The sequence below is a fragment of the Sciurus carolinensis genome, chromosome 9, assembly GCF_902686445.1.
Source record: "Sciurus carolinensis chromosome 9, mSciCar1.2, whole genome shotgun sequence".
Classification (NCBI taxonomy): Eukaryota; Metazoa; Chordata; class Mammalia; order Rodentia; family Sciuridae; genus Sciurus; species Sciurus carolinensis.
Window position 1 is genome coordinate 80,437,746 of NC_062221.1, and position 26,451 is coordinate 80,464,196.

The 26,451-nt window shown below is 34.1% G+C and overlaps 1 protein-coding gene across 1 annotated transcript in view; it reads left to right on the forward strand.

Annotated features, from left to right (window-relative positions):
- Slc9c1 (solute carrier family 9 member C1) overlaps positions 1-26,451 on the forward strand; it is a 64,924-nt gene that overhangs the window by 30,132 nt on the left and 8,341 nt on the right. Inside the window, exons 12-22 of the mRNA XM_047565052.1 lie at positions 4,069-4,166; positions 6,552-6,671; positions 9,518-9,713; positions 14,414-14,602; positions 16,594-16,743; positions 18,216-18,267; positions 19,443-19,591; positions 21,544-21,669; positions 22,805-22,903; positions 23,412-23,585; positions 26,284-26,415. Coding sequence (XP_047421008.1) covers positions 4,069-4,166; positions 6,552-6,671; positions 9,518-9,713; positions 14,414-14,602; positions 16,594-16,743; positions 18,216-18,267; positions 19,443-19,591; positions 21,544-21,669; positions 22,805-22,903; positions 23,412-23,585; positions 26,284-26,415 — 1,485 coding nt within the window. The remainder of the gene's footprint in view (positions 1-4,068; positions 4,167-6,551; positions 6,672-9,517; positions 9,714-14,413; positions 14,603-16,593; positions 16,744-18,215; positions 18,268-19,442; positions 19,592-21,543; positions 21,670-22,804; positions 22,904-23,411; positions 23,586-26,283; positions 26,416-26,451) is intronic.

The following is a 26,451-nucleotide window of genomic DNA, read 5'->3' on the forward strand; positions in this document are numbered from 1 at the left end:
CACAGTATTTTCCTAATCTTTAGGAAAAAAAAAAAAAAAAAACTATGCCTGTTAGTTTGCTGGTATCTTTGTACATCAGTTATTTAATTTTACCTTTTAGTAGAGGTCATTTACTTCCAGTAAATCTAACAAACCAAGGCAGTATCTCAAAGGTGTGATCTGTCATTAAACTGTACACCTTTAGTGAGTAGCATAATGTGGAACACATAATTGGTGCTAAGTTAATGTTTGTTCAATTGATTAATAATGTTTGTTCAATTGATTAATGATTATTACCAGAACAAATAGTTTGTCTATTTTACCATCTCAATTTTGCTCTGCTTTGCCATCTCTCTTGGCATTTTAATTTTCTATCCTTCTGTTTTCTTTCCTTCCTTTTTTCTCTTTTGTATGGAAATATTTTGTTTTAGTCTAACAATCATCCTTATTAGTCATACCTTTTGTTTCTTTGGTCTGGTAAACTAACTTAAAAATATCTTTAATTTTTATCTTATAAAATATTATAAACATTAATACCTATGTATAACTTTTTAATTAAAATGCTAACTACAGCTCTTTGAATAGATATATTTTTCCATTTCCTTTTTCTCAATCTTGCTGTAACTTCATTCTTTAAAAGGAAAAAAGAAATAATGTCCTAGGCACTGTACCAGTGGCCAAGAATAGTGTTCCAAAACAACTTTGTTACTCCTGTTTTAACTGTAACTATTTTAAATTTTTTGTTCTAACAATCATGCTCATTCATTATTTTATAAACAAGTCTTTTATAGATGTTCTTTCTTAAGCATTATATTCTTCAACATTCAATTTGATATTTTATAATTGTCACTGATTATTTCTAACAACACTTCCAGTTGAGAATATCTTCAAAATTTATGTTCTAATGGTTTGGCCAGTACTTTTGTCCTGACACTGTAGAAAAAGCAATTTGATTAGTAAATATCTAAAGATGATTTACATCTGAAAATATGAAAATTGCATCTAACTAATGATATGTTCATATGAAGACAATGAAGTAATAAGTATGAAATCAATAAATATTTATGAAATTAAATGTAGCCTCTTTTCCTGCTTAGATGCATGTAGAATTATTTGTTTCTGTATCACTTAAAAAATATGAGAGCATGTCTTTAAGTCACTTCCAGATTTCTTATTTACTTCAGGAAAATATAATATTAAACAATCATCATAACAAATGCAGGAGGACTGCATTTCAAGTCTTGCTTTTGTTATTAGTTTGGTGCGTAACTCAGGACTACTACTTTTAGTCTTTATTCTCCCCGTTTATGAAAGAGATGTTGACTCACCTCTGGTTCTTTCCTCTGTGTTTTCTGCAGTGATCACTCCCTGTGTCTTTTTGATTCCTTGGCTCAAATGTCTCATGTCTACTGTTACATCTCTGATCGGTGTCTCTGTGTGCTGTGTCTTAACCAGGAATCCCTAGTTTTCAAAGCAGGCTGAGTCTCTCCCCTCTGCCTCCTAAATCCGCAGCTCACTTTGTAGGGTTTTAACCCATTTTCCTTCTAGATGTATTTTTACATTTATCTTTATTTGCTGATTTGGTTTCTGCAATCTCAATTGTAATAATAGTAATTCATCTATAACAGTTTCAGAGCTTTGAGAACTTTCATTAAAATCTGTCACTTCTCGTTAAGTGGAGGATATCTTCTCTATTATTGTATGTTAGGGAAACAAAGCACAGCATGGCAAAAACATGGTTCAGAAGAGGTGGCATACCAATTCTTAGAAGAAAATGTAGGGTCAACACTCCAATACAGAGACATAGGCAATGATTTTCTCAATAGGACCCCAAAGGAAAGTTCAGGAAATAATAACAAAAATTAATAAATGAAATGGCAACAAATTAAAAAGCTTCTGCACAACAGAGGAAACAAGAATGTGAAGAAGAAACCTACAGAAAGGGGGAGAAATCTTTGCTAACTACTCTTCTGACAGAGGATTAATATCCAGAACATGTACAAAACTCAAAAAACTTAATATAAAAAAATCCCAATTAATAAATGGGCAAATGAACTAGACAGACAATTCTCAAAAGAAGAAATACAAATAGCCACCTATATATTAAAAAATGTTCAATGTTTTTAGCATTTAAAGAAATGCAAATCAAAACTACACTGATATTTCATCTCACACTTGTCAGAGTGACAGTCATCAAGAATACAAACAATAATAAGGAGGAGAGGCTATGGAGAAAAAGGAACATTTTACACCGTAGATGAGATTGTACATTAGTACAACCTCTATGGAAATCAAATAACTAGGAATGGAACCACCATATGACCCAGTTATATCACTTCTCAGGATTTATTGTTGAGAATTAAAGTCAGCATACTATAGTGATACAGGCATATGGTGTGTTTAATTCATAATAGTCAAACTATGAGACCAGGTGTGTCCATCAGTGGATGAATGCAACATATACATACAATAGAGTTTTTCCTTTTCAGGAAAATGGATGGAAATTGAGAACATTATGTCAGGCAAAATAAGCCAAACTTAGAAAGTCAAGGATTGAGTATTTTCTCAAATATGTGGAAGCTAGAGAGGAAAAAAGTAAAAGTGGACTGGGGGAGGGGATCTCAAGAAAATCAAAGAGAGAACAGTAGAGTAGAGGAAAGGGACCAGGGGGACTGAGGAGAGGAGGGAAAGGAGTTACATTGTGTACATGTACAAATAGGAGATGATGAATCCCATCATTATGTATAATTATAATGAGCAATTAAAAATATGGGAAAACAAACAAAAAAAGAGGCAGCATACCTTAATGGGGCTGGGGAGAATTCAAGAAATCTGAGCTTCTAACGTCATCTTTGGAAAGTTACTTAATTCTCTGAGCCTCAGCTTTCACATTTACAAAATATAGGTTTGAATATTCTCAATGTTTTTGCAAGAATATAAAACACATTATGTAGATCAGTTAATTCAATGGCAGTTACTTTTTAGGAATCAACCATTTTCTAAATTCTTTTATTTTGGTGGAAATGATCATGTAAGGATAAACATCTTTCTAGTTTTAACTGCCTTGTCATTTGTATTGCTAAGCTTTCATGAGATTGATATTTTTGACATCCTCATTTTTTCCATAAACTAGTTTTTATCTTTGAGGAAAATGAAAATGTTTTAATCTTACGTGTTTTTTGTAAATACTTTAATGCTCTTTAAGGAGAAGAGTGCCATAGATTTCCTGTCATTATGAAGAGATAAATTTTTTAATCCCACATCCTCAAATTTAGGTGGTATCCCTTTCTAGTAAATTCCCCAAGAACGAAAGAGTGTTTTAATTATGTGAGAGAATTCCTGCTACAGGACCCAGGAATCTTTAGTCCTATCATGTATTTGCGTTAGAAAGTTGGTTTCTAGAGTGATTCTCAACAGTGTCAGCACACAGAAACCAAGGACAATATCAGATCAAGCTTTCTGCAACACCCTGCTCATACATGTAGGAGACATGAAGCTACCCAACCATCTATATATTGGACAAATTATGTTATATGCATGTTTGACTATGCCACAGTGAGCCCCACTATTCTATATCATTATTATATACTAATTTTTAAAAAGACTGTGCTTTGCAACAGTCTCTTTTATCTTTATAATAAACTGCAGATAGCAGCGTTCTGATTGGAAATAGTTAGGGAAATGAAATTAAATAAAGCTGTCAACCGGAATCACGTTAATCCTTTAGGATTTCCCAGCGTCTTTAGCATTCAAACATATATCTTTTTTTTTTTTTTTTTAACTTTTAAGATGGAGATACAGCTTGCAGCAGTTCCCAGAATTATTGGTCATAGAACTCCACTGATTTTTGGGGAACTTAGTTAACAATTGTCAATAGGTCCTTCAGCAATAGTTGTTCTACCCGCAGCTCAGATCTTACCTTTTGTGATGATCTGATGGTCTGGACTTCATAGAAAGATGCTTTTTGTGGACAAATTGGATTGTTTGGGGATTTTGACTTCTTTCTCAAAGATTATCTTACATAAAGGCAGTAATAATTTGTCATTGTCTTCCATGCTATCTAATAATTTGAATCAATGTTTCTTTTAGGCGAGCTACCAAAGACAATACAAGAATGAGATTCTGTCCCAGAAGGCAGCCCAGGTGTTGGTTGGTGCAGCAGGAAGCTTTGGTGAAAGGAAGGGAGAGTAAGTATGTGTCAAGAGAAACCTCCTACCTTAAGTCACGGCATGTAGGGAATTATGCAAGTGAGTTTTCCTGCTTTTTTCTGGTGACTTAGGTTTCTCAAGTAGTGTGAGGACAAGCCACCACCTGTTCTACCCTCAGGGTTAGGCCAAATCACCTACTTCCACTTTCCCAAGCTTGCTGTGCTCCTTCATTCCTGTGCATTTGTGCAAGCTGCTCCTTCTGACCAAAGTGCTCCCCGCTTCCTATTTCTGACCCCTGCTCCAAAGTTAAGCTGTGGTAAACTACTTTATTTAAGACTATTGGAATGCCTAAGAACAAAGTGTTCCTTAATCTCTGCATGCCCATCTTCCCAAAGCACAGGTGGCACTTTATACATCATCTGTTAATATTCAACATACAAATTTTGGAATATATGATATTTTTACTCATGAATGTCAGAGACATACATTGAATGCTAATATGTGCAAAGTTACATGCCAGGCACTGTGGAATGTCACAATTAGTAAATTGATATTCCAGCCCATAGAGAACTTCTGTTGATTGGCTTTGCTTCTTTGCTGGGATGTCCTGAGAGTTGACCTTGCCATTTATTGATCATTCATATAGTAGCTCCTTGGGTGGGGTGTCCTGTGACAAGAAAAAGTCTAAGCATAGAAGGAGTAGAGGATTTACACAAGAGCCTAAGAAATTGCCTAAGAAATCATGTATAGTTTATTGTGTGTTGTGCCAGGTACATTTTTGAACACTTTATATGCATTACTTATTTTTATCTCACAAAAATTCTGAGAGAAGTGCTATTATTGTCTTGGATGCAGGGAAGAAAATGAAGTATAAAGATTTTAAATAACTTACCCATGGTCTTTTGTATAATAAATTTCATAACCAGGATTCAAAGGCAAGGTGCCTCATTATCCAGTTAGAGACATCATCCTGTTTCCTACATCACGTTTAAATAGTGAACATGCTAATGTAAAATATGAATTCAAGAGTCTGCATTACTTATAAATTTGGGCTGTAAATGATCACATACTTATTGATACCACAGAACTTTAAGATTCATAGGAACCTATGAAATCATCAGATCTTAACTTAGACATGAATTCATTTAGGAGGGTTTCCTGATTCTCCAGGAATCTGTTCAATACCCCCGCCCCCGCTTGAGAGTACCTCTTATTTATTATATCTGTGGCAACACTTACTACATTTCACTACAAATGTTATAGGCAAGTTTTATCCTTCTAGTCTTTTGGGTACAATTTTATGTATAAAATTGCTAGGTCATATGGGAATTCTCTATTTAATTTCTTGAGGTACCACCACATTATGTCAAAGGCAGAGACCAGTAAATCCACAGCGCACAAAAGGTGGGGGGGTGTTCAATAGATAATTTTAAAATAGTGAATGGATCAAATCACCTACACACTCAAGATTTTCCATGTAATTAGCACATTATTATATTGAATCTTGGAAAATCAAATGACATCATTCTTTTCCATTACATTAATAGCCCTCTAGCAGAGAAATTGCACACACTCTTTAGAGTGAGAGCATTTTAATCAATAGAGAGGATGAGGTCCACCTTTAAATAGATTCGATTGCCCTTCCATGAAACCACAGCACAAGCTTGGGCCTCAGGCCCATTTACCCAGAGTTCTGTCACTTGTCTGATGAAGGCAGTGAGAGTTTCTGTCAACAGCAGGCAAATTTCTTATAAAACCAAAAGGGTTAACTGAGCAAGATCAAGTCGCAGCACAGGGATCTGACTTATCTTAGCACAAAACCTGCAGACAACCTGAAACAGTGCTAATAGAAAGTCTTTGGGGTCTTTCATGACACTGACCTTTCCAAGTAATTATCTTAACCCTTTGTGTACATTATAACTTAACTGGTTGCCCTGAAGCTGAAACAAAAGAGATGGGATGATGTGTGAGATGGGCTAGATACTTTACATACCCGGCCTCATTTAATTATCCTAGTCTGACATGGGTATTTTTACCCCCTGCTTGTAGATAGATAGGCGTGTTTATGAGTTTATGTGTTCACTGCCATATCAGACAGTAGGGGATCCAAAATGAAAATCAAAGTGAATGTGAATCCTGAATATTTGATTGATATTCTCTTCCTAGGCCTTGAACTCTCTGCTATTTTAAAGCATGTATACCCAATTTTCTTGGGCTCTCTGTTTAATGAGTGGATCTTACAACTTAACTTTTTGTTTATATATTTACTTGAGTCTACAATTTCGTGACTTTGATCCCTACTCATGAAAATGCCTCATTCATGGATATCACTGCACAAAATATTTTTACTGCTTTTTGACAACACTGCATTGAACTTATCTCAAAATGTTTAAGGTCATATTTAAAGATCTCTCTCTTTTTTAGCTATATGACTCCTGAGACAATAAAGCATTATTCTGAAAGCAAAAAGCTTCTTGGCTTCCTTAGAAAAGTACTGCTCAATTGGGTATACAATACTAAGAAAGATAAAGGGATTCCATCAAGGTAAATGCTTTTGAAACTTAAATGTTATTTATGTTCTTTTGAAAGTCCCTTTTCATTCTCTTTTTAATTATAACCTAAATACTTTGCAAAATATTTTTAAGTAGTTTAAAACTAAATTACTTGTATATTTAAGTAACAAAAAGTTACTTAAAAAAGGAAAGAGGAATAATAATGTACTCCTTTTTTTAAATTGAGACAAATTTCACATAACATAAAATTGCCATTAATTATTTTCAAGTGTACAATTCAATGTTATTTTGTACATTCACAATGTTGGACAGCCATCAACTCTGTCAAATTCTATTATATTTTCACTAATCCAAAAGTAAGCCAGTCCTCATTTAGCAGTCATTTCACATTCCCCTCTCTCTCCAGCTCCCAGATAGCACTAAATGACTTTTTTTTACCTATTCTGAATTTTAACAGAATCATCAATGTGTAGCCTTTTATTTCTAGTTTCTTTCACTTACCAATGTCTTCATGCACATAAATGTAGCATTATCATTAGTATAAGGTTCATCTACTTTGTAGTATATATCTGTATTTTACTCCTTTTTGCATCTGAATAATAATCCATTGCATGGATATGCTACATTTTTTTTACATTAATCAGATCATGGACATTTGAATTGTTTCCACCTTTTGGCTAGTATAAATAGCACTGCTATGAATATTTGTGTACAAGTTATTTGTTTGAATGCTTGCTTTCCATTCTTTTGGGTGTACCTCTCTGTATAAAATTGCTAGTTTATCTGATAATTTTATATTTAATTTCTTGAGCTACCACCAAATTGTTTTCCACAGCCACTGAACAATTGTGATATCAGAAAGTACAAGTTCTTCAACTTCATTTTTTCTTTCTGCAAAAAAAATAGTCATTGATATTTTCATAGGGGTTGCATTGAATCTGCATATGCAGTGAATCTTTTAGTAATGTATTTAGTTTTCAGAGAATAAATCTTTGGTTAAATTTAATCTTAAGTATTTCTTCTTTTTAATGCTATTTTAAATAGAATTGCTTTCTTAATTTCATTTTCAGATGGTTCATTCCCAGTGTATGTACCATAAAAAATAAAGATAATTTTACTTCTTTCTTTTCAATTTGAATGCCTTTTATTTCTTTTCTTAGAACCGAGGGGAAGGAATATTGACCCCTCTTCTCAATAGGAGTTTCAAAGAACTTGTGGCTATCTTTAATCCACCACACTCAAATAGCAAATGTTTAATTTTATATTACAACTCTGTAAAAGCCTTTAATAGTGATTTAAGCTGCAACTCTTCTGAGTAATTATTTTTGTTGATGAAATTTGAAAAAAAGAGATTTGAAAAGCTAGTATTGGCAGTCCCTGTATCCTTTAAATATCACCATTCCAAGGTAAATTATGGTACAGATTCTGGAGTCAGGTGACTCAGTTTAGAATCCCAGCTCCATGATTTATTAGCCAAAAGAGCTTTTCAGGCCTTGATCTGGGGATGGATGAGAAATAATATGTGTCAAATGGTCATTTAGATGAACAGTTGACTAGAATGACACTTTTCTTAAGAGAACCTGGTTACAAAAGGGAGGAGACCAACTACTCTGTGGTTATTTCTGCAGGTCTCTGAGGGCCTATTTAGGGTAGTATACATAGTATCAGGTCAAACGTTCACGTGGATCTACTATCCTCTAGAATAAGATCCATTACAACAGTAGTGGCCAGATGACCAAGTAGAACCAATAACCAAAATAGTAAGTAAGAGGCAATGTAGCATTTTCAGGAGAAATGAAGGAGTTAACACAAACACTAAAGATTTAAAGGAAATGTAAGTAGTCCCCTAGTCCCCATTCTTTCTCCTGCAAAATTTGCTCATGTGACACCAACAAGACAGATTATAGTCAACAATAAACTTAAGCCAAAAGTAGCTCAAGTGCAATACTGTACCAGATACAGTTTTGCTGCTGGAGGAGATCAAGAACAGTAGTCTAGAGAGCAGACTGAGAGGGCAGAGGTAGCCCTGTTGTGAAGTTAACAGGCCTACTTTCCACGGCTCCTCTCACGTGCAAGCATTGCTCAGGCTTGGGCAGACTCTAGCAATGTAATCACGTGGTCAAATTATAAAGAGCTTCTGCCCCATAATACAAATGTACCCCTGAGAGTGAGAAAATAATCCAGCATGACTTGATTTATTGATCAATTACATCATTTGATTTTTAACAATAATGCATTTATTACACTACTTGAAAATATTTTTAAGTATTATTAAAAACATAAAAAGTAAATCTTCTCATCTACAGTTCTACTCTTTAGTATTATCCTTGGTATGAAAACTATTTTTTCATACCACACAGACATCATTTCCAAATTTTTTGATAAGATTTTGTGTCCATACCATTCTAATACCACACATCACAGGCTTTCTTACCAATTTGATGCTGGACAAGGTAACATATTCATATTCAGTTCTTCAAAAAGCAGGTAATAGAAAAACATATACATGCTATCACTCCTTTTCTGTTCATAATATAGGTGAGAGGAATTCTCATTGTTTAATTTCAAAAATATTTCCAGTTTGAATTATCCATATTTTATACCAAAAGCATTCTATTAAAAGTAAAATAAAAGTTAATGAAAGGTGATAAAAGAAGGAAAGAAAAAGGGAAACTAGACTCAAGAGATTTAGCCAAAGAAGAAAGTAAAAGGACAACGTCTGAGTCAGGGAGACAATATTAGCCAGTGGTGGCTGCTTCCCAGACTTCAACAGGGTCTACGGCCACTAATTCTTAGAGCAGAACTGAGTGAATAATGAACACAATTTAACATAATCCCTTTGTCAGATAAAACTTTCTGTTTTTTTTTTTTTTACAGATATTGCATTCCTCGTCTATGCCATAAAATCGTATTTACTGATGAATTTGAGTATATTGGATACCTTGTGGTACTAATGAATATATTTCCTATTATTATCTCTTGGATATCCCAGTTAAATGACATCTATGAGCATGAAATAAGATACACTAACTACTCTTTTCTTGCATTTTATATTCTAGAGGATCTCCTTAAGGTAATATAAAATTTATGTGTGAGAAGATGTTATGTTTAATGAGACTTCCTAACCTCATGTTTTAACACTAGCTACAGACAATTTTCTAAAGGAATATATGAAGTTCTCCTTCTCAGTACAGACTTTATTTTTTAAAGAGGGTTTTAGGGTGACTCAATAGTAAATATGCATGTTTATAGCATTGATTCCATATTGCAAAAATAAATTTTAAAACCGTATGAGTCACCGGGTGTGGTGGTGCACACCTATAATCCCAGCAGCTCAGGAGGCTGAGGAAGGAGGATTGCAAGTTCAAAGCCAGCCTCTGCAAAAGTGAGGTCTAAGCAACTCAGTGAGACCCTGTCTCTAAATAAAATATGAAATAGGGCTGGGGATGTGGCTCAGTGTTTGAGTGCCCCTGAGTTTAATCTCCAGTACCCAAAAAACAAAAAAAAAAAAACAAAAAACAACAGCAACAACAACAACAACAACAAAAAAAACCAGGACACAGTTTAAATAGTATTAGGAATGTTCTTAAACTCAGCAATGTGGTAAGCACATGGATGCTCATTTTATTATTTTTATACTAGATAGATAAGCAAATGAATAGGTAGCTTGACTTTTTTTTTATACTTGAAAAAGTCATTACTGGATTTTTAAATGCAATGACAGCAGTATTCTGCCATATGGATCAACAAGTTGTAGCATAAGATATTTTAGCCAGAAAATTTAAATAGAATAATTACATCTAATATTTGGACAAAATAAATAAATCTCAAATCTTTGCTATAAAATGTATATGCTGTTGCAGAGTCACAGTAGTGGAAAAGAGCAGATTCAAATCCAATCACATGGTGCATGGTAAATTCCAAGTTAGTTGGAAAGAACGTAGGAGGTATCAGAATTAAAAGGGAATAAAACAATTTGGGGTAGGTTTAATAGTGTGCAGGTTAGAGTAAAGAGTACCCTAACATCATTTAAGACACACTGTAGTGGGAAAAAAAATCAAGCTGGAATTCTGTCTACCTTACCTCTGGTTTTGGTATTCTCTGATAAATTATTGATCAAGATACTGAACTTTTCCCAACCATAAGTTCCTCAACTATAGAAGGGGGCAGTGTTGATCTAACTGACAGATGAAGATGCCTTTGGATCTAATAATATATATTTATCTCTTTTTTAAAATGTTATTTGTTAGATGCCTCTATTACTCTCTGTACTGTACCAAGGTTGAGCTGCTGCCATAGCTCTGGTTGGCTTCACATGGTCAGGCTCAGTTAAGACATCTGAACTGGACTGTAGAGACATCACTGCACTTTCTGGAGATACCGAGAAGAAACTCCCATTGTGCAATCCTGGTTTTGTCTCTACCTTCAACTTAACTCACAAATTAACTCCTGAATCAAATGATTCTTAATTCAAGAATCATTCTCACTGCTCAGTTTGCAACCTGGAACCTGCTTATTTTTTTTTAACCTTCTTTTCTATTGATTTCAGCTCTGCCCTTTTTCACCCCACCTTTAAAATTTCCATTATGTTCATAACAACAATAGTTTACCAACTATAAGGATACTATTCATTTCAATTATAAGATTTAAAATCCTAGAATTTTAATTCTGTAAGATATATATTATGCTTGTGTTTTACAGATCAGGAACCTCAGTATTTGATAAGTTGTATAACATGTCTAAAATCACATAACTAATGAAAAGCAGTTAGGATTCAGTCCCTCAAAGTTCATGTTCTTTCTGTTATACAGTGCATTCTTGAATTTCCGTGCCTTGTATTTTCAAAATTTTCCAAAAAAATATTTCTCATTCTGTTAGAGAACTGGTCTCTTAAAACTCTTAGGGGAAGACCAATCACACTTCTGCAACTGAGATCCAGCACATTACCCAAGCTTCCAGCCATTCCTTGACAACGTTGTGTTCAATAAACCCTTTCTCCTTTTGGAGCCCATGAAATCCTTTTACACAGGGCTTTTCCTCTGCTGTGGTCATATTTCCATAAATTCCAGATCATTCCTTACACATCCAAATACTTGAATGTGGATAAAGTCCTACATTTTATACCAGTCCTTTCAAGTACTTAAGTGAATAATCTCATCAATGCTCTATTTCAGTAAGAAGGTAGTGAGACATCTACAGAGGCTACCTGATGACTTGGGAAAAATAAAAAAAGGAGCCAGTCCTTTCCTTTCCAGATTCAGATGCTGAATTTCCTCAGCCTGGATAAATGTGAGCAGGGCTCAAGGAAAATAGTGATCACAAGCACACAAGACTCTGTTTATTAACAAGCATGGCAATTTCTTTGAATGAATCATATACTTTCCATAAAACATGAACAGGTCCATCTCCTATGCAACCTTAAAATCAAGTGAGTGGAGTTAGGGGAACAAACTGGTAAAACAAGATGAATTAATCAAAAATGACAAATTAGTATCTTCATGAGTGTAATCAAAAATGACAAATTAGTATCTTCATGAGTGTACATAGGATACTATGGGAACAAACAAGAATAATGGTAAGGTCTTTCAAGAGAAAGAGACACTTGAGTTAAAATTTGAATAATGTGTAGGAGTCAAAGAAGAAAATGAGTACACAAGCAAGTGGCATAATGAATGAGAACAAGGGAAAACAGAGAACATTTTGACACAGGCAAGCAACATCATTCCTAAAGACTGGAACTCAGGAATGGGTTGACTGATTTAGAAAATTGGAGAGGTGTTAAATCTTTATGGAGGATATGAAAGATGAAGCAAGAGACATGGACACAAATTAAATAATAAAGGTCTTCATTGATTATGCTAACTCATCTATTTCCTTAGCATCAATAATTATTCATAGTTAAATGACTTCCAAATTTATGTTTCAGACTCAAATTTTATCGAGAGCCCTAGTTCATATAGAAAACTACCAAGTGGATCTCCCTGACAGAACGCGATGATAATATCTCAAAAATCATATTCATAAGAAATGTAACTTCTGTAAACATAGTCTTCCTTCTAAGTTTCACTGGAAACCCATTCTTCCACTCTGAAATCCACAGTCTTCATTGAAACCTTTGTTATAGCAGACTTTCAATGATTTGAAACAGAGAAGGGTTAACTAAATGAACTATCATAAAATGGAATGTATTTTGAATAGTTTCTCCCTAGGAATAGATGCTCCAGTATTTCAGCCACTTCCTTTCAAATTAATATGTTTACTACTAGTATATGTATATATTGTAATTAAACGTGTCTAAATTAAAATAATTATGTTGAAGAAAAAAGATGTTATGATATTAAATCACCACAGCATGTCTCCATTCTGGAATATTTAAAAATTTTGTGTTCCTGTGTTATAAATGCCATGGATCAATCAATTAATTACTATGATAATAGCTAAATGACATAAAATGGGGTTATAGATATAGAATATTAAAATTTTCAAGTATCTTCCACTTTAATTTGTAAAATAAGCTCCTTCCAGAATATCCATGTTCTACTAGAAATTTCATATTCACCTAGAAACCTACCTCAACTGTCCAGTTGACTCTGGAGAGAATTATCAAAAAGTTTTCTCAGTTGTAAATTTAAGGCAATGAAATCCTTGATTCCAGAATTCATATTGTTATAATATAATGCCTTCAAATTAACATAGTTAAACAAAAAGAAAGGGAACTTTGTAATCTTACCCGGTCTTATGCCTAATACTGAGATTAGTAAGAGTATTAATTTCCTATTTCTTTTTTTACTTGTAAAAACCATCCTTTTCAAGGATTTTAAATAAATGAATCAACAAATACTCTGGTTGTCCTCATTGGTTCTCCAGATGTGTAAAGAAGACAACAGGAAAACAAACATGGAATTAGCCTTTAAAAAGGCAATTTCTCAGCTTACAACAATCTTATTGAAAAGGATATCCTATAACTTGAACTGTTGAAATTTTCAACATCCTGATAAGCTACTCTTTCCCTAATGTAGGAATATATGATTATATATGGTTATATATAAATAGTTTCTGAAATGTACTTATTTGGATGTGCACATGATGATGAAACCTTATGTTAGTTATAAAATTAAGTATATTGACTGAAATAAAAGGATTGGTGTGATTGTTAAGGCAATTCTGGCAAAGAATTTACTTTTATTTTGATTTTCTAGAGATTAAAAATTATTCTCCATCATGACAGAATGAAATTACACAAATGATTTCAGTGAGTAAAACATACCCTTTTAATAAATAAATCTTTACATCTTAAGCTACTTTAATAAAATCTTGCCCATATGTATCACAAAAACAGCTAGATTTTTTATTACTCAGAATCACATTTTTGGATATCAAACATATAGTTCCATATAATGTGATATAATAACGCTCAGAATTATTGTGGCATTGTGGGCTATTTATTTTACATTTAAGGACCATGACACACGGCACGTTTGCTTGCCTTTGTCTGCCTTTCCACTGCTGCCACTTGTCTCCAGTGTCACTTATAAATCTGCTTCTTTCCATCTGTGCCTGTACTTTATGACCCAGTCTAAGGCAATGGTCCTGAGTGCTCCTTTACAGAATGCTTTGCTGTTGAACTTGCTAGTCTTTGTTTTCCTGGTGGCATTTCAGACATGCAGACTCTTAAGGTAGATAGAGAAGAACCTAGCCGGTGATATTTAAGGTACTGTGGAAAATGATGTAAAAGCAAAAACATGACCATGTCATTTCTTTTTAAATCAACAGATGGCAGCAATGAGGAAGGAATATTTTTCACACACCTGGAACATTTTTGAGTTAGTAATTACATTGATTGGCATCATAGATGTAATACTTACTGAGACAAATTCCATTAATTATTATTTGAATTTCATTGAATCCAAAGTGGTCTTTATGAAAATTATTCGATTTCTTCGCATATTACGCATTTTGAAGGTAAAGAGCAAGTAAATCATGCAATTTCAGATTTCTCCTGTTTAATGAAATATAGGCTAAAATCAGTTTACTTATGACAACTTTCTGTTGGACTGTTATATTTTAAATTTTAACTCCCTTCAATGTATCAAGTTTTATAACATTTTTGTTTGGTACAATTAAAATTATATTAGAAATTAGTTTATCACATGAAAGTATAGACATACTCATGTCAGCTTTTCCTTTTAACAGAGAGCACATGAAAAATTTCATATTAACACAAGTTAACCTTGAAGTAATATTTCTTTTTGTGGATACAAGAAGATGAAAGGTGGAGATAAACAGAACAACAATTACCCTAACCTGTCATAGGAACAAAACAAATAGCATAGATTCACACAAATTAAGAATAAAAATATATGTTCCATATTATGTACAGTCATAAACTGTTGAACAATGGTATAAAAAATGACCTTTAATATCTCAAACGTGCTTCTTTTTCTTTTCTTTTTTTTTTTTTTTTTTTTTTTTGGTATTGGGAATGGAACCCAGGGGCACTTAACCACTGAGTCACATCCCCAATCCTTTTATTTATATATTTTTTTAATATATATCTTTTATTTTTGAGACAGGATCTTACTAAGTTGCTTAGGGCCTTGCTGAGTTGCCAAGCTGGCTTTGAACTCACAATCATCCTGCCTCAGTCTCCCAAGTTGCTGGGATTCCAGGCGTGTACAACCGCACCTGGTTCTAAATCATGTTTCTATAACAAGTATGATGTGTAGTTTTCATTTCTTGTATGATTATTTCAATAACATGAAACTCTATGTCAAGGCATGTAAGAATATATGACTACAGATATAATTTCTCTGGTTCTCTTGCTATCCGTATGCAGGGCATGGACCCAAATAATACAGCACTGCGTGACATGCTAAGCTAAATGAGACCCATTTTATCTAGAGTTTAAGCTAACAGTATAGATTGTTTATAATTTTTATTTTGCTACTGAGAGGCATAAATCAAATAAGTTGAAAGGATGTAATCAATACTTCTTTAGTATTCTATAAAATAGTAAATAATGCTAGTGTGTAATTTAACCCAAGGAAGGCAAGTTTAGTATATTTTAACATCTAGTTAGTTGTTTCTCATAATATACAGAATATACAGAATATACAGAACCTACTGAAAAGTTTAGATAAAGAAACTCATAACCCAACTAAGAAGTTGTTTGCTTATGTATTCTGGAAAGACAATTAAGATAGTCTCTGCACCAATGGAGTTTATTACAGAAGGGAAATGACAAGTATTCTAGATATTCTAAAGTTATATGGTAGGATAAATGCAAAACAGTAGTATGAAAGTTAACCCTGAAATAATAAAGGAAACAGCTTCCTTTATTAGGTGATACTTAAGCTGAATCTTTGGGGATTAGTGGTAAGTGGTTGGGTGTAGTGTATGGAGATTATGGAGCATAGAGGAGAAAACACAGGGAACAGCTAGCTCTGCTGAAGTTAGGGAGATGCACGGTTAACAACATAAAATCTGGAGACTTAAATCCTTGACAAAAGGGAGAAGTTAATTGTGGAATTTAGTGGGGATATGGTTGTGGTGGGTTCTCACCCAAAGAGACCATCTAGTAGGAAGTTTTATAGTTTTAGCATGTGAATGTTTCAGTACTTTATAGTCATTTTACAACCTAAACTTAGAAGATAAATCACATTGTTTCACAAGAACTAAAACCATTTAAAAATAGCATTCCATACTCTATAAGGTACATACATAAAGAATAAAGTTGTAAGCTACAAATAGGTACCTAACATCATTCATTATAAGAAATAGCTTTAGTCATGAAGTTATAAAGACAACATGAATAAAATAAGAATCCTTGTAGGTTATGTAGTTACCTTACAGGGTACTTAATTTTTTATTATTAATTTGTGTTAAACTGATCAACATATAAGCAAATAAAATTTGTGCAATTTATATTACAATAGTAGTCCTGTTTTTCTCAGCTCATAACTCCAAAGTTGCTGCAAATAATAGATAAAAAGATGAGTCATCAGCTCTCCTTTAAGTATGCTATACTAAAAGGATACGTCCAAGGTGAAGCAGATGTCATGAATATAATTGATCGAATTGCAAGTTCTGAACAAGTGAAACAGGTGAGGAAAACCTTAAAAACTAGGAAAAGGCTTCACTCCTTCCACCTGTGTTGACCTCATCCATCATGTTCTCAACCTGTACATTTAGCTGTGATCTCTGACTTCTGGTTTGTTAATTAATCTCTGCAAAAGCTTAAACCAATCTACATTTAAATTACTCAAATATTTTCTTACTGAAACGTCTGTTTCACATTAGCAAGTTACAAGGCCCTTGTAAATCACGTTTTGGTCCTTGTGAAGCTCGTATGCAGTAGTCGGCTTTCTCCCAATGCAAGCTCCAAGATTTATTAGACTGCAGATGCATCAGGCAGGAAATACTGGAAAGTGAGAAGGAATGGCAGTGTTGGGCAAAGGTTCCTCGTAATGTCCCAAAGCTCCTACAATCTCTTTGTTTTTCTTTTAGTAAACAGTAAGGGAAATAACAGTGAGTGATCTAACAAATAGAAGTAAAGAAAACAAAGGTGCATCTGCAAGGAAATCTTGTAGAAGTCTCTCATTATGTAGATGAGACATATGAGACTGAGAGGGGTTAAATGATTGACTCAAAATCCCAAGGCTAGTAAGTGCCAGAGACAGCGCTAGCACCTAAATTCTATATTTTATTTTTTATTTTCTAATTTGAAGCAAACTAATACTGTCATGTGCCCACACTTTATTGTCCAGGTAGAATTCAGTATTTGCCTCCAGAGGCAATTTAAAACATTTGACTGATATATTTTATGTGCCCAAAACTTTGTAATACAAAATCCTAGACCCTCAATGTATGATGGATCACACAAAGTAGTTATTCCTCTCTTCATCATGCAACTTTAAATCTGTTTTCCTGAGTTTTATTGTCTTTTTTAACCTTTGATATTTAGTACTGGAATTGGAGGCTGCAAAAGAAAAAATGCAAAAGAACTTAGATGGCTAAATTACTGTCCAATTTTTGTCCTTGTTTCGACTCTCATACATGTGGGCCAAACCTTTTATTCACCTTGAGGTTGAAAGCCATTTCTGTGTCCCGAATTCGTAGGGTCTCATAAAGATGAATGGTAAAGTACCCCACATGACCTCGCAAATCAATAATATCCTAAAGCAAGTTGCCTTGAGGGAAAACATACGTATACCTTTAGGTTTCTCAAAATCAGCCTAGGTAATGCCATTTCTTATTTTCTACACTGCTCTTGCTGAAGCAAAGAAGACTTCAGAGCTGGAGGTGTAGCTCAGTAGCTCAGTGATAGAGTGTATGAGGTTTAATTCCTTACACAGACAAAAAGGAAAAAAAGAAAAAGAAAAGAAAAGAGAAAGAAAATTTTTAAAAAAGGAAATGGAAATCTTTCATTGCACAACATTCAATTCTAGTCCCTAAAAAGCCCTCCATTATACTTTTTTATAAAGTTATTAGATTTGGTTCAGTATCCAAAAGTTGCAAATGTAAAGACATAAAGTTTCATTTTTCTAGTGAAGATAATATTTCTTTTGTTCCATAGATGTTATTAATTCAGGTAACAAAGAATATGGAACAAGCTATGAAAGAGTTAGGTAAGTACTTTTCTTCCTACATATTTAGCATGATCATCTCTTATCATCATGATTTGAAAAACAATGATTATTTTTAATAGCTAACCTACTCTTTAAGGAAACTTATTTCCAATAATAATAATAAAGAGAATAACTTCAACATCATCATAATTGTATTTTCTAGTATATATGGGTATAGTGTAATAGATCCATTTCTACACTTGTTCTTGCTGTCAGATACAATGAAGACCTTTTAATTTCTGTTTAAATAGTCCATATTGCCATGCCACAATTATGCATGCCATTTTATAGCCTTATTAATTCCATTTTCTTCCAAACTTGTGCCTTCCTGAACAAAATAGGGAAAGAAGTTGCTTTTTCTCTCCACTGGCCACAGAGCTGTCATTCAAGGGTTCTGGAGTACACTGAGTTGAAATCAGAATAAAGTGCTGGAAATCTCTGTCAGAACTTCTGGGGGGCTCAGTGAACTATTCTCTGGTGTCGGGTCATGCTCCTAGTGGAGGACGAGTCTTAGGGTATCATGCTCGTGTGTGAGGAGGGAAAAGAGGTCCAGTACCAGGTAGTAGGCAGCCAAAGAACACAGGAAGCCTGGTAATGGGGTCAGATTTGTGAGATTGTGTATGGCGAACAGGTACCAGGACAAACAAGAGGTCAAAGAAAAGTCCAAATGTAGAATCTGAGTGGACAGAATCCAAGAACCCTGAAGATATTAGCAGAAAACATAAACAGATAAGTCATCTAAGTACATAGGCAAGGCAAGAGGACAATAATCTGGATGAATGGAAGGATTTAAACCAGATGCTATATCTGAGCACACAGTTCATAGTGAAAACTCCTGATCCAAACAGAATAAAAAAGTAGATCATGGACACCAGATTTAGAGCCCCAAGCAGCTCCCAGTGTCAGTGGGTCAGCATGACTCAGCTTTAGGACGAGGCCTATCTGTCCTTTCCCGTGGGCTCAGGCACAGGTGTGAATGCTGTCAAGAAAACAGCAGATCTCTGGCACTACTCGTGAGTGCTGATTGACTACAGTGGGCCAGTCAGGGAGAGCTTCATTTCCCTGTGTTGAAGGCTCTAGTCTAGGAAGTTAGAGAAGAAACATTAGCTATTATCCACATGAAACATTTACAACCATGCTCTCATTGCATCTGAAAATAATTTGTCCTCTTTCAGGCTACTTAGAGTATGATCACCCAGAAATTGCTGTCACCATGAAAACAAAGGAGCAGATTTATGTCATGCTCAATATGGCTAGAGAAATTGTCAAGGTGTTCAGGTCAAAAGGAATTGTTCATAAAATCGAAGGTGCTGAAATTTATAAGGTAAGGTAGAATATTTTCAGAGCAAATGAGTTTACTTCATATGTAGTCATTCATGGTATTGAAGCCTACTTTTGACTCTTTCAATAAATATCATTCTTCAGATATAAAAATCTCACGTAACATAATTATTTAAGGACAGGCCCCCACCATGGAAAGTTTTCTTTCTATAGCCCGGTGGTCAACTTCTCTTTCCATTTTAACCACAGTGAAAGATCATATCTTTCTCCCAAACCAATGGTCTAGTGAATCTACTCTTCATCCTACACTCCAATGGATATCAATGTGTTCTTGAAAATTATCTATGATACTGAAATAACACTTCCCATATAACATAATCTATGAAAATGCTCAGTTGTAGGTTTAGGACTAACTACAATATCTTTCTCAAAGTTACTTAAGTGGTACAATGACATGTTAAAGGACAGAAAGGTTCTCAACTCATTCTATAAACTGCCGTTATTTGGTCATCATTTAATTAAAAATCCTAAGTATTTCATTTAAAAGCTGTAAAATTATTAAGAGAATTCAATAGAGTGCCCAGAAACAAACTAGTATATAGCAAAGACAATGGGGAAAATTATTCTTTCTCAATGTTCCTGGTTATCTACAGGATAAAATCAAAATCCCTTTGAAGGACATGTAAAGTCCTTCCACAGTCAGCCTTCTGCTTACTTCCCAGACTATTTCCCATCTATTAACAATTGCAATTAAAAACTCTGAATCCTTAAGTACAGACCCAGTGTGAATTATGTATCACCCACATGGTAAGAGCTAAAAAAAAAAAAAAAAAAAAACTCACTGAACACATATTTCTGTTGAGGAGGGTTTGACAAACATTTTCTATAAAGGGCAACACAGCAAATATATTATGCAAGCACTGTGGTTCCCTGCCACAACTATTCAATTATGTAATTGTAGCACCAAAGCAACTATAGAAAACATGCAAATGAATGACTTAACAGTATCCTTTCCCCCAAAAAAACTATTTACAAAAGTAGGCCTCAAGCAAAGTTGGCCTACCAGGTAATAGTTTTCAACCCATGCAGTAAAGAATCAAAATTTTAAGATGTGAATCACCCATAAAATAATCAGTTAATCTAATAAACCATAATAAAAATGAACACTTTTCAAGGGAGCCTAACAAATAGGTTACTAATACAATTTATTGCTCAGAAAAAAAAAAATTTTTTTTTTTCAAAAACATTGAGTGTTGGGCTAGGGGTGCAGCTTGGTGGAGAGTGGTTACCTAGGTTTGATTCCCAACATACAAACAAAAGTGAGAAGGAAAACTCCAGAAATCTGTTTCCCCACTTACACAAGAATTGCATGGAAGAATCTCTCTGATGTAACCATGTTGGAACTTTGGAGCCAATTGAAGGGTTCACATATTCCAGGGGAAGGTTTGGATACTTATTTGTGGTTAATATCTGTCAAGTTTAGCTCTTAGCAAGGTATCAGTTACCCATCTCTCACCTTTCATCATCATGACAGCTAAGTGTGCACATGTCTCAGAAGCATTTCATACAAAACTTGAAGAAGACGGAACACACAAAAAGGACCTTGTCCTCCCAAGTATCAGAAATTTGACATTTGACAAAGGCAATTTAGAGGAGGAAGGTTTATTTTAGGTGATGAATTCAGAGGTTTTAGTCCATGGTCAGTCACTGCATTGCTTTTCATGGACTTTTATGCTTTGTGCGTTTTTTGGACATCTGCTATACTTCAGTAAGAGGATTTGCTTTAAAAAGCTTAAGTTACTACTTTAGAATAATTATCATATAAAGAGATTCAAAGATGTGATAAGAGGGGAGAGGTTGACATTTCTATGAAAGAACAAAAATCTCAGAAGATCAAGATTAGGAAATAATAGAAAATGACATAGCTTTTTTTTTTTTTTTTATTCTGGGAACTCCAATTTGGCTTAGCTTCTTTCTTAAATTTTATGGTTTTAGTTAATCATGGCCAGAAAAAAAGAGGTGCTTGATTTTCCATCTGTTATCAAGCCTCTTACTGTTGAAGAAACCATATATCACATTCCGTGGCTTGAGAAAGATAAAGACTGTATAGACTTTATTCAGGTAAGATTTTTATTTCCTAATAATACCATCTTTCATGTACCAACAATTAATCTTTTCAAAAGTAAATAGTTAGCCATGATACCCCTGTTAAAGACTCTCTAATTGTTCCAGGTCATCTACAGGATAAAATCAAAGTCGCTTTGATTGACATGCACAGTCATTCCACCTTCTGGTTCCTGCCTGCTTCCCAGCGTCCTCATCTGTTTCCCATTTGTTGTCTGTCCTTAATATTCTACTCATACCGATCCACTCATGGTGCCCCACGCACTTTACACTGTTTTCTAATACCATTTATCTGTGGATGCTATTTACTCTCCTTGCAATGCCCTTCAGTGACACTTTTTTCAAAATTTACTTTCTGATTGTGTCTCCAGAAACATTCCACCAGAGGTTCTCAGAGAGGTAGGTCTTGGATCCAGATTCCTTTCCATCCTATAGTCCACCTTGAAGTCAGAGGACCAAAGGTGCTACTATCGTACCCAGTGTGTTTTCATTACGGTGTTAAGTGCCTTACATTACAATTATGTTTACAGCTCTGTCACCTACTATGTTTTTTTAGCTCACTCATCTTTTGAGTATCCAACTTCTCTCACGTTGCATACTGCATAGTGGTTACTCAATAAAGCTTTTAGGAATTAACAAATAAATGGGTCTAACTGGCTTTAATAATATTTTTTCTATGTAAATCTGGTGCCTAAAGACCAATTATATTTTTTCACCTACTTAAAACAATTAGAGTGAATGAATTTTTAAAAATTTATTTAGTTAGCTATTTAGAGCATGAGTATATGAATCATATGTGCCTTAAACCTTCATCTGTTTCCATTACTTTTTACTCACATAAAACATTTTCATTCCTCCATTATATTCTTATTCTTAGATTACTTCTTTCCTCACCTATATAAAAATATTCCATCTGAAATTTAAAATGGCCATGAATATCTACCTTCCTCTCTTTGCTATTCATAATTTCCATTTTCTCTTACAAATTTATTACCAATACAGTATATTATATTTTATTGAATGTTTACTTTAAAAATATAATACTTTTATTAAAATGTGAATTTCAACATTCTCAACCACTGCCAAAATATCATTGATAAGTTATGAATTTGGTGATTTTTTTTTTCCTTAGGAAAAAGCTAAAATTGTGACATTTGATTGTGGAAATGATATATTTGAAGAAGGTGATGAGCCTAAAGGAATCTATATCATTATTTCAGGCATGGTAAAGGTAAAGCAGGGATATTTATTAATGTACTTGTGAGCATTGGTTTAAGAAAAACTTTATAAAACTGAGAATAATAGCTTTCCATGTTAGGAATTACATAGTTCATGTTTTAGGACAGCAGATATCATTCAAACTATAATTTTGATGATCAGAGAGAATGGATAACAATGTACATAACCTTTTAAGTCACATTTTCTCATAGATAACAGGAATCCACCAAAAGGATCATCTTTTAAGGCAAAATTATAAATTATTGTCCATTTTATGTTTATATAAAGTAGATTGACTAAGTGGGAGAAATCAGAAAGATCAGAGTATTTACAAATGCTTTGTGTCTAGGCTGTTGCTAATAATAAGTTTACTTACGGAGAAATAAGTATTTTTATTTTCAAAATAACGTGTATACATTATAATTGTTAAAACCAAAGTGGGAAGAAACCTTAAGATTGACAGTTTGGACAATATAAGTTACCTGGCATATGCATTTTTCTGTTTCTTTGTTCTTAAACAGCTTAAAAGAGTAAATCTGGGTTTGGAGAATAAGCCAATACTCTTGGAGACAGAGGAGAAAGCTTACCCAGTCATTTACACAGACTATGTGCTCAGTGGTGAAATAATAGGAGAGTTAAACTGCTTAACTAATGAGCCAATGAAATATTCTGCCACCTGCAAAACTGTAGTGGAGGTCAGAAAACATCATATATGTCTTACTGTAGTACCTCAACCAATGTCTAATATAAAATTTAAGATCTTTTCAATGTTTAATATATGACTACTGTCTAGTTTCAACTTACTATTTAAAAAAAAATACAAAAAGTAGAACAAACTTTATTGCAAAGTTGTACTCACCTAGCATAATGTCCAGACAAATGGCTTCTGAAAGTGAATCTGTCATATCAAAAGAGGAATTTAACCACAAAAACTAATCCTCTGAGCTACTTCATGGTGAAATCGAGTCAGCAATGTTAACTCTCAATAACATAATTTGGAATATAAGGAAAGGGAAAAAGTCAGTGATAGAACTTAATAGAAATCTTCCTTACAGATGACTGAAGACAAAATCTCCAATGTGTGGGGTTCCCATTGGCCTAATCTGAACTCAAAAGAATGATGGCTTCCACCCATGAAGTCACAAAAGGAGAAAATATGTAGCTCTACAAACCATTATATCAACCCAGTTTATGGAAAATACAAAGCTAGAAACAAGTTAAGAAACACTAGGAAGGAATATTCAGTTAAATCTAGAATATGGAAGAGTCTGCAGGACAAATGACGTGATTTCTCCAATAAATCAATGACATAGTGTGTGAAGGGAGAGGGAAAGAAGGCAAGAGAAAATTATTAAAAATCAACTTAGGAAATACAATGACCAAATACAAAGTCCTTGAACAAACCAATTATTACGAGTTTATTTGAGACAATTTGGGAAATTTTAATATCAGAAGAATATCAGATGATACTATTATTTTTAATTTTGTTAAGTATGATAATCACCTGTTATGCCTCTGAAACATTTCTGTCACTGGGTGATACATATTAAAAAAATTTTAAGTGAAATTACGTGATACCTGGGATTTGAATTTAAATATTAGCTTTCTACTTCAGACTTTGATGAAGTTACTAGCTTACTCACCATACATGACCACAAATTTGCCAAAATATATATGCCAAAATATATGTTTTCCGTCATTGAAATAGGAAGTTTGTGTCTGAAAACCTTAAAAAAAGAGAAATTTGCAATGGAAGCCCTATATGCACCCTGATCCCACCCATGAGGCAGCAAGTAAGAATCTCATGGAAAGAGAGAAGTGGGAGAGGTTAGGATGGCTGAAAAATGTCAATCAGGGAGCAAGGGAAGGAGTTACAGAAGGAGACCCAGGGAGTCTGTGGGATGGTTCTCCACAAGCCCTCTGTTGAGGATGCACTGCACATGCACAGAATGAGGCAAAGCTAGATTCACTAAGTTTTGGGTTTTTTAAATTTGTTTGTTTGTTTGCTTATGTACTGGTGGCTTAATCACTGAGCCACATCCCTAGCCCTTTTAATATTTTGTTTAGAGACAGGGTCTCACTGAGTTGCTTAGGGCCTCTCTAAGTTGCCTGAGGCTGGCTTTGAACTTGTGATCCTCTTCCTCAGCCTCTGAAGCCTCTGGGATTACAGGTGTGTGCCACCATGCCAGGCTTTATTAGATTATTAAAAATGGAATAGAGACTCTTGAGGTCTAGAAGCACCAAGGATTAGGGACTTTTAAGGTTCCATCTTGCCCGAGAAGGACATACTTGTTAAAACCAAAAGTAGACAGCTAAGGGACAAGAAAGAATAGACTTCAGAAATAAAGATCATGATCTAGATTGGGTATTGTTCTAGATCCACCCTAACAGCTTAAGAACAAGCCCTGATAGAATCCTTGAGGGAAAAGTTTCCAAGTTGCACTGTCTTAGAAAATATGGTTTTCTGATTGACCCAAACAAATCGTAAAACCCAGCTCACACAAGCTCACAGTAATCAGACTGTATATGAATTGCCTCCTCTAGCAAGAACCAACAATTTTCAGAGGAAGACGAAAGAATCTGGAAACTATAATGTATCATCAAGAATCATGAATTACCAAACTTGCAAAGAAACATGAAATAATAACCCAAAGTAAAAAATAACTATATAAGCGTCCCTACCCAGTAAGCATACATAATTATTATTTATCATTTTAAAATAAATTAATAAAAATAAGTATGTGAGATAATGGCTATCATTTTACAACATATACATATATCAAAACTTCATATAATGTCACTTAAATACATACAATTTAATAGAAGAATACTTAAGCTCTTATTAGATCATGTGGCCTCTTAAAATTCAGTACAGTGGTGCCCGGCATGGTGGTTCATACCTGTAAATCTCAGTGGCTTGAGGGGCTGAGTCAGGAGGATTGCAAGTTCAAAGCCAGCCTCAGCAACTTAGTGAGGTCCTGAGCAACTTAGAGATACCCTGTGTCAAAATAAAAAATAAAACAGGTTGTGGAGGTGGTTCAGTGGTCAAGGGTGCCTGGGTTCAATCCCTCATACCAAAATAAATAAATAAAATAAAATAAAATTAGTAAAGTGGAACTGAGGATGTGGCTCGTGGTAGAGCATTTGCTTAGCATGTGCAAGCTCCTGAGCTAAATTCCCCAACACCACATCACAAAAATGAAAATAAAATGTAATTCAGGACAAGATCACAAAAATTGTGATCAATATATATATTTTATTATGTTTCCAAGTCACAGCAAAAAACTTAGTAAATTTAAAATCTTAGTTTTAATGTTATTATAGGGAAAATCTTATTTCTTCAGCTACATTTGCACAGAATGCAATATTAAATTTATATCCTCCTTTTCCCAGACATATTTTATTCCCAAAACTCACTTGTGTGAAGGCTTTCAACATAAGTATTCTGTCATTGAAGATAAAATGTGGCTAAAAATTGGACGTGGAATTACTGCCCAAAAAATCAGGGAACATTTATCTTATGAGGTAAGAGGTATTTATACAAACTTCGCATTAAGATAA